The sequence below is a fragment of the Electrona antarctica genome, assembly GCF_951216825.1.
Source record: "Electrona antarctica genome assembly, chromosome: 7".
Lineage (NCBI taxonomy): Eukaryota > Metazoa > Chordata > Actinopteri > Myctophiformes > Myctophidae > Electrona > Electrona antarctica.
Genome location: NC_136812.1, coordinates 13,256,007 through 13,271,246, shown reverse-complemented (window position 1 = coordinate 13,271,246; position 15,240 = coordinate 13,256,007). Strand labels below are relative to the sequence as shown.

Below are 15,240 nucleotides of genomic sequence, written 5' to 3'. Positions count from 1 at the left end.
AAAGGACGTGCCGGGTGCCCCCGCTCGGTGCCAGGATCCACCCTGCCAGTAGGCCTAGCCTGCCCTACCCAATGTGCTTTTGGCAGGAGGTTTAAAACTGTTACATATGGCCATGTGCAATAACAGTCATAGGTCATCGTCAAATTCCAACGCTGTACTATATCTTCCAGGAGTAGCTAGTTTATTTATTTGTAATATTTTTTGAGTGGTTTTGGAGCTATGTGTGTGTGTGGCTGGGTGGGTGGGTGCGTCTGAGCACGAAAACAGCATGGTTGTTTTTCACGCAACCTAACACACACACAAACACACATATTAACTGTATATATGGTGATTTCGGGTGTGCCAGTACAGTACAGTGACCAGGGCTGTCAACATTGGAGTGTCACGGTGTGTAAAGCCACGCCCTTTAGGCCACGCCCCATTTAAGCCACACCCCCAGCACCCTCACACAAAAATACAGGCAAGATTTTGAATTGAAAGTAAAATGATTGACATTATTTGTCAACATTGCAAAATAAATTCATTACAATATTTATTTTGTAATCATTGTCGAAGGTGGACTGAGAGGTTAACATATCGGCTAAACTTTAGTAGTGCAGTCACAGATTTGATCAATTGACTGTGTAATACAGTGCAAGGAATAAGTGCATTCGCCATCTATTTAAGTCTGATTCATTATTTTTAGATTTTCTCCAGTTTATCCCTTAAAATTGTGTTGTATTTTCTGATTGTTAAATTACATTTTTGTTTGTGTTCCTCCTTAGGAATTAGTTTTAAGTTTATACTTATAACTTCTAACACACAGTTCTACAAATGTGTTTTGATTTCGATTTTTCGATTTATAATTGGCCTATAGTTTGTTTTAAGACTAGGTTTAGTGTTTAGGTTTTTAGTCCAGTGGTTCCCTTACGGAGCTATGTGTGTGCGGGTGGGTGGGTGCGTCTGAGCACGAAAACAGCATGGTTGTTTTTCACCACCTGTGCACAACCTAACACACACACAAACATACACGCACATATTAACTATGGTGATTTTGGGTGTGCCAGTACAGTACAGTACGTGAGTCAGTTACAGTACAGTACAGTAGAGGGACCCGGGGCAGCTCACCGGAATCGGGCCGGCACCCTGGGTGCGGTTCCTGTGGGTCAGGACCCCCCCCCCCCCCCCCCCACAATGGGTGAAAAAAGGCAAACATTTAAAAACATTAAAAAACAGAAATGTCAGATAGCCTACTTTAAAATAGCTGATCCAAAACCTTGTACAGATTAGATATTCTACTGTTAGAACTATGATTATTGGGTTACCTACGATCCTAGATGATTACTATTGCTATACGCATTTGATGTTTTACCTTGAGCTCTTGCTTACTATAAATTGCTCTGGATTAAGAGCGTCTCCTAAATGCCTACATTGTAAATTGTAAACTCACAGTTTAAGTTGTCTCTTTTTGCCACCTCTAATTTACATCTTTCTGAAATGTTGCATCCTCTAGACTAGTCTCTCACAGAAGAGTAGTACACCACTGGTTGTTTACAATGAATGGCCACTAGAGGGAGTGCTTTGCAGCAGTCTAGCACAACATTCACTGGTCAGTGCAAAAGTGCTGTGAATTTTCAAAACACTTCAGAAGCATCCCATCAGCTATATCCCTTATGATTAGGCATTTTTTGTATTTTGAAAATAGACAAACCTGTAGATGTAGACTGGCTATTTTCACTATTAAAAAATGCACGCACACACACGCATATTAAAGGAATAAAAGGCACCACACAATTAGGGCCCATGCCATTGTCTCACAAGTGCTAGAGTAGGCTACTTACATTTTTGAGGGACGCAGGTTTGTTTTTAGTTCAATGTTTGTTTTAAAAACGCCATTGACAATGAAGGGAAAGTTTACGTCATCTTGTCCCTAAGACAAACATTAAATCCCATTAACAATAAAGAGAATTTAATGTTTGTGTTGGCACCGTTTGTTTCACATCACCATTACATCACCTAATGAACATGAGTTAGACTTTAATATATTAGCGCCCCTCACTTCACACAGGTGTGATTTTTTGCCAGCTAAACCACAGAAAGAGCGTGTCAGTGAAGGTGTGTGTGTACACACTGACACACCAAAAAATAAAAAAGGAAAACACACTTCAAACACATACACATTGCGCTGCTGCACTACAGCAACAACACAACAGGATAGGAAGAAGACATCCTAATAGTCCAATAATGTGTAGTAAGTAGGCTACAAAGACAGCCGCGTATACAGACAGACAGTAAAGGAAATGTCCAGGACCATATTCTCTTCCACATACCACAACTCACTCTCATGCAGCCCCGCACTAGCCTGATTATCAGACTGTAGCTTTCTTGATGCAGTCCACTCAGAGAGTGGGCGGGGTCTTTGGGCTGGATCCAGGCTAGCCCCGCACCGTCCACGCGTCCATAGAGTTAAATGTGCTCAGAATGCCAGTGTCTTTTTGGCAAATCTAAGCTAGACATATAAGACTTCCGTTGGACGATCTCTTCAAAATAAGAGAACCCTCTAGAGTATTGAAAAACTATTTATTTTCACTATTCAGAAAAATGCAGATAAAGTGCAGATGCCTGAAGAAGGTCTTTGACCGAAACGTTGCCAATAAAGTTCGTATTGCAAGTGCAGACGGTGTGCGGGTCTTAGAGCACTTTATGTGCATTTTTCTGAATACATTGAGCCCTGCCTATGCACCCGCCTCAGAGCATACAGGTGATCATAAGACTTTGTTGCCCACATTCAAACTATAAATTAAGCATTTAAACGAGGCTATAAGACACATTATGGTTCTGTGTAAAAATAAATAATTAAATAACATAAAAAAGTTATCTAAATGGGTAAATGATATTCACTGGAGTGCATGGCCTTTATAAATTGGACGCTGGGCAAAATTGGTGCTATGTTTCAACTAGTGTGACATACGCATGCGTTCGGGGACCTCCTCTACAACACCACACTCAGCTAAGCAGCAGAGGTGTAAAAAACAAATTGGCATGCCATCTAGTGAGGTCAGAGGTCAAATACGTGCCATAAAGTGGACGCTGGAGAAAAATCGCTGCTATGTTTCAACTAGTCTGACATACGCACGCATTCGGGGCGACCTCTACAACACACACGCGCACACACACACACACACACACACACACACACACACACGCACACACACACAAACACACACACACACACACACACACACACACACACACACACACACACACACACACACACACACACACACACACACACACACACACACACACACACACACACACACACACACACACACACACACACACACAGTTGTGCATAGGCAGGGCCAAATGAATTAGCCAATGGCTAATTAATTAGCCAATGGCTAATCAGGAGAACTGGAACTGGACTAGAACTGGAACTGGACTGTGCGGTACTGATTGATTGAGTGATTGATTTATTAACAGTATGCAGCAGGCCCGGTTCTTCCTACAGGCCGACGAAGCAACGGCTTCGAGCGCCATGGGGGAGGAGCGCCAAAAAAAATAAAAAATACTCTGTCCCAACTCTGTCTGCACCGTGTCCCCCCAGTGCCCCCCCAGTGCCTCCCCAGTGCCCCCCCAGTGCCTCCCCAGTGCCTCCCCAGTGTCTCCCCAGTGCCTCCACAGAGCCTCCCCAGTGTCCCCACAGTGCCTCCCCAATGGCCCCCCAGTGCCTCCACAGTGTCCCCACTGTCCCCCCAGTGCCTCCACAGTGTCTCCTCAATTTTTGGGACAGAGAAGAAAAAAAAACAAAATAAAAAAAAGAAATTGTATTTTTTTATTTTTTGAGGGGGGGGGGGGGGGGGGGGGGGGGATTGCTCAGGACCGGCCCTGGTATGCAGAATAGGTACATTTCAATCGAAAGCACTGGGTTTGAGGCCCTGAAAAGGGCTCCTGGGGACCTTCATTGGCTGCTGATTGGTGGTGAAAAACAACCATGCTGTTTTCGTGCTCAGACCCAGCCACCCAGCCACCCACACACATAGCTCCTTGATATCCTTGATAGCTTTTTGAGTGGTTGCGCCACTCAAAAACGGAAACCCCCAAGAAATACTGGCCCCGGGGCCCTCGTGGGGGTAAATCTGTCCCTGTGCATAGTGATGGTGTGCCACCGTCTCAAAAGAATTCAACACGGCCTGGGCCGTGGCTCAGTGGTCCAGGCCCCTTGGCTCAGCTGGTAGTCCAGTCTGGCAGTGTGCAGCGGGTTGGACTCCCGATCCCGATGGCCTTTACTGCATGTCACTCCCCCATCTCTCTCCCCATTTCCTGTCAGCCTACTGTCTATCCCTCTATAAAAATAAAATAAAGCCACAAAACAAAAAGGAAATGGTCAGAATCCTATAAAGTTGGTTCGGAAATGGAACCAAAAATTACCACAGGTTCAATGTTTGCACCAAGGTTCCAAGAATCTAGGCAATGTTTGCACCAAGGTTCCAAGAATCTAGGCAATGTTTGCACCAAGGTTCCAAGAATCTAGGCAATGTTTATGTTTTGATCTGGGCCTTAGGGAGTGAAAATATGGGACACTATAGGTTATCTGAGTTTTATTGTCTGTTTTGTACATTTGCTTTGTATTTGGACCTATTATGTCTGAAATAGAGTTTATCGTCCTCATAGTCATAGGTCATTTTAGGCTAATCATCATCACTAACTAAACAACTGTATTTCTATTTTATGTTTTTTTTAATTGGGGCAAATGTAAAAATGTAAATGTAAAAACTACAGTATATTTGCAATACTATTGGCTACGGCATCTGTCCACTTGTACACAATGGCAAAACACGTAAAACGCATCATATACTGTATTCCTATACGTATCGTAGATAAAGTCCACACACAAATAAAAACTAAAAATGGTTAATATCAAAATATATTTTATTCTGGACTTTTTCTTCTTCCACTGATCGGATTAAATCGTCAACAGATCGATGTGACTCAAGATGAAGTTGGGGGGGGGGGGGGGGGGGGGGTACTGCTGCATGGGCTTGTGACGCTTTTTATTGTGGCTACAGCTGTAAAAGTTGACTCAGCTATAAAGCCAAACGACATGGTTGTATTTACATAGGCACAACAGATTTCAGGAGCTGCTCTTCCTCGGGGGGACAGAAACCAATATTATTTTGGGCTGTAGAGTGAAACTAAATCAGTCTGTGGGAGAATAGAATACTATTAAAGAAGATATGGGATTCTCTCACCGGGACATTTTCATTAACTCTTGTCTCATGACTTGCTGACACCCATGTCAAGTGCTTTGGGTTATTAAACATGGGACAAAACAAATAAAAAATTCTGACACAGAAAACAATGAGGGACAACACATACAAACGTACAAAAATGCTATCAACTCTTCCGTAGACCAAGGCAAGGGGGGGAAATAATAATCCTTGTTTTTGTGGCGGGGCTCCTACACACTTGCTTGCAAAACTTTTGTTTTATTTGAAAGCAAAGTCTTGTTGTAGGAGGGTTTGTTTTCTGTTTTGCTTCCTTGTGCACTCTCACACTATAGGCGGCTTCCTAGAATTAATTTAGCACAAACATTGTACATTTCTCTTCACCGGAGCACACAAATGGAGGAACACATCTCATGCAAGGTGCCTCCAAACATTAACCACTTAAGCCCTGTAAAAAAAAAAAAAATGCTCACAATGCTCTATCTACAAGCGCACGTGTTGCGTCGACATGTGAGCTTGAAGATTGGCTATTGTCAAATGAATTTGCAAAATCTTTCACTGACCAGCTGCCCAAAGTAGGGATACCAGGGTTGAAGTGGTTAATGGTTTCTCCCACCCCTAAAAACATCTCAGCTGAGTTTGACTAAAATTACAGTCAATAAGTGTCAATGTAACAAAAATCATTCAACTTAAAGAACACGCTGTACATTATCACCGCCAATAAATCGTCATCAGTTGACTTTAATCTACAAAGAAATTACAAAAAAGTTTGTACTTTTTAAATCTTTTTTTTTAAAAGAGTATAAAATGTCCAGTCCAGGGAACATCATAATAAAATGTGTGTTAGAATTCAGGTGGGCGAGAACGAAAAATTAACGGAGGGAAAATGAAACACATTAATGGAATACCTTGACATTTTGAATTTTTTTGTTTATTTTTCTTCATCAGCCACTTGTCTGATGGGAAAAAGTTTCAATATTTGATCTTCAGCGATATTTTAAACCTGTCAGCGCCATCAAAATGTAGTTTGCCTGGTTTCAACAGGAACCTCCATTACTTCTTAAAAAAGACCATGGCGTTCTTTAGCCAATTTACTACAGATAAGGGATACTTTGCACTGCTGACAATCATTTTCCGGATCATTTGGGGTGGGGGGGGGGGGGGGGGGGGGGCTGGGGGGGGTGACAAAGCCATCACAGAACAAGTATTCTGACAATTTTATGGTGGAGAAATGCATACTGTTGTGCGGGTGTCTTCAAATACATTGCGATGTACCTTTAATGAAAAAGTATGTAAACATTATTAAATTACAAAAATAATTTTGCTGACTTGTTGTGACACTGTATAGTTCAATTGACATGAAATATGTTGGGTTGTAAGTAGATCAGTCAAATGGCTTCCTGGGGGGGAGGGGGGGAGGGGGACACACACTCTAAAACTACGGCATGATTTGGAAAATGATCACCAGTAATGTAAAGTATACATGATTTGTATAAATGGGCTGACCAGGATGCTGGTGGTATCTTTGCCGAAAATAGCTGATCTACAAGTAGATCTATTTTCACCAAATGTTTTGCCCCAGAATTGGGACACTAGTAGGGCTCATGTGGTTACAAAATTACATTTTTTTGTTTTTGTTTTTGGACAGCTATAAGTGCAAATGCAGTAAGTCTTTACCATGACAAGTGCCTGGTGAAACGGGACAGACTAAACTTTAAAAGGCCTAAATGTGACCTGGGGCTGATTACCCAAGAGCATCCTAGTGCTAAGATCATCCATTATACTTCAATGGAAAAACCTTCACGCCGATATCATTTTTGGCTGCATTTACACGAGAGATCAAGTCTGAACGCGGATAGGATCTTTTCATCGCGCTCCAAAAAGGAAGCGAACACGCAGATTGCAATTTATTGCACTTCCTATAACTTCCGGTGTAAAGGCAGCCTTTTTGAAAAACCGTAACTTTCAAGTGTCTACATGGGGGCCACTCACTGATGATTACCACTTAACATGATTAGCTGACAACACTTTACTATTTAAAGTACTTCACCCACTTCACCGCTTACCTACCCAGTGGTGTCATTGACTCAGAGAATTTTAGTTTGGAAAAGATTCCTTAACGAAATATTTAAAAAAGTTACAATTATAAAAAAGAAATAACAACTTGATGAATGGAATTAACCAGAGACCTGATTTAACAACAGCATAACTATCTCCAAAATAAGTCCATAAACTCCAAAACGCAGCTCATGTAGGGCTTCAAAGTGTTTTCAGTGCCATCCCAAAATATGACCATTGAAGAAGTAAATGCACATTTTACACTTAATGACATCAATCTATAGTCTTATAGCTTATAAAAAGCACGAAATCTCGGCGTGAGTGCGTTAGTGGTATCTTAATATTACGTAATTTTCCATCAGGCACAAATTAGCCGCCTTCTACATGTTGCTGGCATGGGGTCCTGGCTTCATGGCTGTGCATTCTTCGCTCATGAATATCATGGTTTTAACTGAGAAGAAAGACAGTTTATTTTTGTCTTGTGTGATGATATTTAGTAGACGTTTTTCAGTGGACTTCGGCAGAAGAGAATCTAAACTATAATACGAGTGGTGTTTTGGATTGTATGGACAGATGTAGTTTTGCTATTAATTCCATGCAACAAGTTTTTCTTAATTTTTGGATTCCTCAATCAACGTTAAGGAGCGTTTTACAAACTAAAATGATCTGTGGGTCAAAGACCCCACCGGGAAGGTAAACAATAGAAATAAAGTCATTTCTTGGGTGAAGTACTCATTTAACAGAGTTGAGAGTATCATTGTGACTGAGATGAAAAGGCCACTTTGATAACAGCACATGGGTCACCTGGATTAATGGAAAGGTGGCACTGAATCAGATTCAATTCCGTTTTAAATTTCTTTTGTCTGGTCAGTTATATGGCTCAATCTTACATACAGTACAGTACATACACTACAGACTGCACGATAAGTGAGTTTCGTCTGGTTTTGTAATGTTGCCAAATAACATATTAGCGTGCACAAGTCTATGACGATAGCAAGACGGCAGTGAGTGACCACTTGAGACTTTCCAGTTCATCATAGTTCACTATGTAGAATGCAGAACGGCTTGGGTGTTTGTTTGGGCTTGAGATTGAACTTGGTTGTCAGAGGTGAGTCATCCCCCAAGAGAAAACAGCCCTGCTCAATCATAACAGAGCTGAAATCTCCCAAGAGAGAACAGCCCTGAGCAGCCATGACAGAGCTGACGTCCCCCAAGAGAGAACAGCCCTGATCAGCCATAACAGAGCTGACTTCTCCCAACATAGAACAGCCCTGATCAGCCATGACAGAGGCGGGAACAACCATTTCTCAATGCGCTCATCTTCTTCTCTGTGATATACCCAGGCACATACATACCAAAAGGTGAATACGGCAGCAGTCCAGTCCAAAAGGGGGGGTGTAGGTAAAAATGTCTAGATCGATCAAATAGTGCACAAAGGAACCATGTTTCAGACAATGGTTTTAAAGCATCCAGATGGACAATGCATCTTCTGTCATGTGCGCCCAGGTGGATTTTACATGGGGAGTCCAGAGAAAGTCCTCTGTTGAAAACCGAACTGAAGAAGCCAAAAAAATACAGCTACTGAATTTAGATGCCTTTAGATGTTAAACCCATGACAGTCGTAGAAACTATTGAAAAATATAGAAAACAATTTAAAACTGATTAATCAGTAAGTTCGCCACATTGGTTTGAAATCACAATGAGGACACTTGAGAGCTGTTTTGGTGTGTGTACTGTAAATGTACTTTGTGTGTGTGTGTGTGTGTGTGTGTGTGTGTGTGTGTGTGTGTGTGTGTGTGTGTGTGTGTGTGTGTGTGTTCTTCTCCACGTTATGCAACTCTGATCTGACCCCTAAAGATAAAAAATATAAAAACACTGAAATAAGAGATTTGAAATCCAAAAACCTGTCTGCCATTCTGTTACATAGTGGAGAAGTTGATATGTCTGCACATTGAGATCCAACTACCAACAAAGATCAACACTTATTCTTTTTTTCAATCTTTTTTCAATCTTTTTTCATTTTGATAATGATTCTGATGATGACAATGATGAGCATGGTTTAAAAAAGCAAAATAGCTTCCAAATTTTGGTACATATATGGATCTGTTATTCTTTTCTCTTTTTTGTCTTTTTTTTTTTGTCTTTTTCATATTTGTCTTTTTTTTTTAAACACGTCCCTTCCACATCTCTGTCAGAGTCTTTGCAGATAAGAGAAAGAGGGTTTCCGCCTCCATCCTGTCGTCTATCCATCCTTGCGGCTGGACCTGCTGTGTCGGGTTGCTTCCTTCCTGTTCCTGTTTCTCCTGCTTCCTGTCTGTCAGTGGGCGGGGCCATGGTAGTGGGCATGAGCAGTACACGGGGCAGGCAGGGACAGTCATTTGGCTATGTACACATTCATGGTCGGTCCATGGCTTCCAACAAGCAGCAGCACTATTTCCGAAGGTCTAATACACATACCTGTAAAAGAAAAAAGAAAAAAAAGAAGATAAGTAGGTCGGGAGTGGCTTATTGTCGGTATCAGCCGGTAACATGTGTGAGTCTGTCCCCATTACAATGCGCTAGACTAGACCCATGGGAGATTGATGATGAGTTGACCGCTGAGTTGGCGGTGCCCAGGATCGAACCCATGAACTTATGTTCCAAAGGTAAGAGCTCTACTGACTGAGCTACACGCGGACACAGATATGTTAAAAATTAAACCTAAAGTGAGTAAATGGAAAAGGGTAATATGACCAATTTGAATACGATTGGAAAGGCACGGTTGCAGAGGAGATAATTATCTCAAACTGATGGGGAGGGACTTACTGATCCATCTGAGGCGCTGGCTCCCACTTTATCCCCGGCTGCGTTCCAGCACACTTCAAAGATCCCTCCTGTCCCTCTGTAACTGTGAACTAGTGCACCGGTCTATAAACACACACAGGTGGAAAGACAGAATCAGCTTTATTGACACACAGTTTTACAAGTTAAAAAACAAATGAAAGTGAAATTCGTTTTTGTGCAAAGAAATTTGTTAGTGTGCATGTCGAAGCCACGGGTGAGTCTTAACCGGCCACGTATGTGTTTTAACCGGCCACGTATGTCGGAGCCACAGGTGAGATTTAACCTGCCACGTACGTCGGACTAACGTACAGTATGCCCCCTGTATTTTACCCCCATTCTGAATTCCCATAGAATAAAATATTGCGTCAAATAATAACTGCGTTCCAAAAATAAACAAATGATCTCGGCGGTTTCACTCATATGGAAATGAAGAATCAACTGACTGTGAGAAATCTCTAATGTTACTGCCGCTGAATTAGTAAAAGTTTAGCTGGAAACAGACTGTATCAAATATGAGTGACTGACTATCATAAATGATACACGGCCACCCACCCGTCAATATCGCCAAGACACGTTTGTTTATTTTTGGACCACAATGCTTTTATGAGACTTTTTAAAGAAACCCATAGAGAAAATACTTCTGGGAACCAGGGGATGAGCGAGTCACGTCAGGACTTCTGTGCTCTATAGACACACACAGGAGTGAAGCAACAGGTAACCACTTGAACCCCAGCATGCCTATTCTGGAGGAAACATTGGCCAAAAACAGCAAGCTTGTAGATCGGCCATTTTTGATGATGATATTTCATCGGGGGGTGGGGGGGAGCTGTCTGATTACAGTCCGTTTCACTAAGACTTGAGTGTTGAAATTATACCTTCCAATTATTCAATTCAAAATTGGATCTAAAATAGAATTGGATTAAATTGGATTATAGGTTAAAACAAAATAAAGTAATTAAACTGATGGGAGAGAGAGAAGGGAAAAATTAGTGTCTTGGCTTAGTTAACCTCAGACTTCATGTGGCCAGTCTAACCTTTTATCTCCATATAAAGGGTATGCACAAGCATAAAGTGAGTGGTAAATCGAGTGGCAAAGTGAGTTTAACGTTGTTTAACGTCGTTTAATGCAATCAGATAGGACTTTTCTGATTGGATAGTTGGTCTGTCAAGGCCAGAAAGTCGTTTTTTGCCACTCAGTAGGCGTTCCCGCATAACGTCGTCCAGGTATGAAGATGATGCCACGAGCATACCCTCTATTCTAAGTGCTTCGAAATGTAACACTACACTACAGTGTCACACAAACCCATCAAAGGTAGTAGATCACCAGCTCGAAACGCATCACGAAGCGCTGTGTTGCCACCCTTGGCGTGTTGCCCTACGCACAGTGCGTACTGTGAGTAAGCCTATTGCGGCGGTACTGCAAAAATAACTAAAACTAAGAGTCAAAGACACCAATATAACATCCAGAAAGTCACTCTCCTGCACATGATAGCGTACCTGCGTGTTCCAGATGTGGACACACTTGTCGAAGGAGCCGCTGGCCAGGTGCCTGCCGTCGGGACTGAAGGCCACGCTGTAGACGGGCTCCTGGTGCTTGGTCAGCGTGTGGATGCAGATGCCCCGCTCCACGTCCCAGAGACGCACCGTGGAGTCAAACGACGCGCTGCACAAACACAAGAGGATGAGATGGATTATAGTTCTCAGTCGCCACGACTGATTTCAGTCATTTGGATTCTGGAGATGCCAGCATTTCTTCTATTTAAGCATTCGCGAATAAGCCAAAGTAGTCTATTCTACAAGCTCTTGTAGAATAGAGCTTTGACTAAGCGGTTGTACCGGTGTGGGATAGCTTGTAAATATTTAAGACCCACACAGAAGAAAACCCCTTCACCTGTACCTGTACACACTACACACCTGGCTAGCATGAGGTTAGCACTGGGGTTGTTGGTTCCAGGCCCCGTGGGGCTCCATTTGATGGTGTAGATCTCTTTACTGTGGGCCTGCAGGTCATGGACACACGCGTCCTGCTTCATACTCCAGATCTGCAGCCACAAGAGGGAGACATTTCACTGTGACAGCCAGGTAAAGGTTTACCAGAATTGTCACATCATAAATGGTAAAAAGAAACAGGCTTCAATGTTTCAAGTAGAAGGAGACATTTTGAGGAACACCAAATTTGGTTTGAAAGGGAAAGCCTGGCTTTTCCGTGCGCTCACCTTCAGCGTCATGTCGTCTGAACAGGAGGCTAACAGGTTACCTGTGGGGTCCCACTTGATTGCATTCACTTCATTCTGTGGAAAAGAATTAAGAGGACAGGCATGAGGAGAATGAAGGACGTAGGTGCCACAAAAAACAGACACACATTTACATTCACATAAATTGGATCGATTCCTGATCCCGACGACCTTTGCCCCCCCTAACCTGACTCCGCCACTACCGCCAGATACCCCCCCCCCATATCTCTCCCAGTTTCCTGTCAACCTACTTACTGTTCAGTGTTCATCTATCAATAAAAGGCAAAAAGCCCCAAAAATATCTTTAAAAAAGAAAAAAAGAGATCACGTCACACGTCCGACTCACCGTGTGTCCCTGGAATGTTTTGATGGGTCTGTCCTGGCCCAGTTTACACACATGGATACACATGTCTGTACTGCAGGAGGCAAACGTGTTGTTGTTCTGCCAGTCCACGTCTAGGGCCGGCGCTGAGGAGGGGAGAGGAGGAGGAGAGACCATGTGGGTCAAAAAGTTGTACGTTGAAACCAATAGTGAATAATCAAATAAGAACTATGTTCCAAAAATAAGTAAATGATCCCAGCGGTTTCACTCATATGGATATGAAGATTCAACTGACTGCGAGAAAACACTAATGTTACTGCCGCCGAATTAGTAAAATTTTCGCTAGAAACTATATAAATAATGCGATAGAGACACCTCCCCGATAATATCGCAGAGACAGTTTGTTTATTTTTGGACCACAATTCTTATGAGAAGATTTTACCTCTGTCAGGACTTCGGCCTTACTACCAACATAGTCTAAAACCGCATGCATCACATATTCGTAAACAGCATTTAAACCAAAAACTATTCACTTAAATTGATAATGAAATTATTTTATGCTTCTCTTGGAAGGCTTGCCTACTAGCCTGACGACTGAATAGAGCGTCGCTGTCCCGCCCCCTTTCATGACGACGAGTGGCCCGGTAGAGAATTTCCAATACGTTTTTCCCATAGACGTTTCAGAAAGTATTTATTTAAAGACCTGTAAGCCTCAGACAAAGCCAACTCAAATGGTGACTAATCATGACAATAAACAACTTTTTTTGGGTCGAACAAATAATTAGAAAGATGAAAAACAACATGTGTTGTACCCTGCCCTTTTTCTTCTTCTTTCTAATTATTTGTTCGGCCCAAAAATTGTGTTTGTCAGCAGCCGAGTTGGCTTTGTCCAAGGCTTACAGGTCTTTACATAAATACTTTCTGAAACTCTATGGGAAAAAAATTATGGGAAATAGTCGGGGGCGGAAATGCGACGCTCTATGATGAGATGAACACAGGTGTGTGACTGTGCATTATCACGTACCTGAATGGAAGGGAAACTGCTGTTTGGCTTCCCCTGTATGGGCATCCCATATGATTGTTGTCTAGAAGGAGACAACCCCACACACACACACACACACACACACACACACACACACACACACACACACACACACACACACACACACACACACACACACACACACACACACACACACACACACACACACACACACACACACACACACACACACACACACACACACACACACACACACACACACACACACACACACACACACACACACACACACACACGAAAAAGAGAACAGGATTAGTGTTAAATACATAACACAGCGTTGTGCTGTGATCAAATCAAACAGCACAACAATCCTTGGGGAATCCTTGGGGAGACAGTGTAATTGTGCTTACTTTTAACACATTTCAATGTTATTATTCTCAATCGTTTCTTAGCTGATAAATAGCATGACACTTAAATCTGTTCCATCCATCCAATTGTGAAGAAAACGTAACCCGACACAGAAACAGCTTGGAAGACATGGTCGCTTACCTTGTCTACCCCTGCACTGAGAATGAAGTTGCCTTTTTTATTCCACTTAAGTGCAAAGATGGGTCCTTTATGTTGACCAAGTGTACTGGCCAAGTTACCTATGAAACAAAACATGTAGGATGAGAAGGAGAAGAAGAAGATTAAAAGAGAGTATTGTTTCTACTTTGAGATATTTGTAGCCGAACACAGAGTAATATTGAACTGTACAAAGCATTAGATTTGAGCAACCAAACTGAAGCTAATTCCTTTATTGACATACACAAAATGTGCCTCTAGATGGCAGTCTCTGCACAGCTTAAAGCAAACTCTAGAGACCTGTTGCCAAAACCATTATCCTGTTTAAATATCCTGATGAAATACAGGGCCTGTGTTAGTTTGATGGTCTTACCATCCTTGGTCCATATCCTGGCAAAGCCATCATAGGAACCTGTTGCTAGTAGTGTGCCCTCACTCTGTCAAAGAGAGGAAGGAGACGTTAGAAAAATACATATTTTGTGTGTGAAAGTGTGAGGCTTGTGTACTCATGAATTAAAGCAAAATAAAATCTAATGGCTGAAAATGTATTGTTATTGATGGCATTTAGGTATTATTGTTCTGTGTTGCTGTTCCCCATACGGCCAACCAGTTGAAGAAATCACAGATTTGAGTAATTTAGTTTGTTACTGTGAGAGTGAGGTCTAGCCAACACCAACTCGGGATTCCTGGATCGCTGCCCTGTTAGCTAAGCTGCCGCAGTACGTCTATGTACTGTAGGTGCTACGCTTCTTTCCACCTCCTGGCTTTTCCCTGGGTTGGCTCCCATAGAGTCCATTTACTTGCCTCAAGTGCCTGGGTGCCTGGCGCAGTGCCCTGCCAGCCTCATCCTTCTCTCTCTGACTGTCTGTGACTCGTGGTAGGTCCCCAGAGAGGAGGTCCACATTTCTGATGCGGTCTGTCCATGTGACACCTAGGGCTCCATTTTCGTCACCGCTAAACCCCTTATCCCTAAACTTCTTTGCCTTTTTTTTACTATTTTGAAAAACATTTTTGAATAGTTGTAAG

General features: G+C 42.4%; 1 protein-coding gene across 5 annotated transcripts in view; it reads right to left on the bottom strand.

Annotated features, from left to right (window-relative positions):
• Positions 1-5,931: 5,931 nt before the first annotated feature.
• Positions 5,932-15,240, bottom strand: part of LOC306926779 (F-box-like/WD repeat-containing protein TBL1XR1) — a 59,889-nt gene continuing 50,580 nt past the window's right edge. For all 5 annotated transcript variants that reach the window (XM_079506212.1, XM_079506210.1, XM_079506213.1 and 2 more), the window contains 9 exons: positions 14,588-14,651; positions 14,200-14,297; positions 13,672-13,732; positions 12,672-12,793; positions 12,308-12,382; positions 12,006-12,133; positions 11,589-11,754; positions 10,074-10,175; positions 5,932-9,725 (listed from right to left, as the gene is read on the bottom strand). In XM_079506212.1, coding sequence (XP_079362338.1) covers positions 9,699-9,725; positions 10,074-10,175; positions 11,589-11,754; positions 12,006-12,133; positions 12,308-12,382; positions 12,672-12,793; positions 13,672-13,732; positions 14,200-14,297; positions 14,588-14,651 — 843 coding nt within the window. In that variant the 3' untranslated portion in view covers positions 5,932-9,698. The remainder of the gene's footprint in view (positions 9,726-10,073; positions 10,176-11,588; positions 11,755-12,005; positions 12,134-12,307; positions 12,383-12,671; positions 12,794-13,671; positions 13,733-14,199; positions 14,298-14,587; positions 14,652-15,240) is intronic.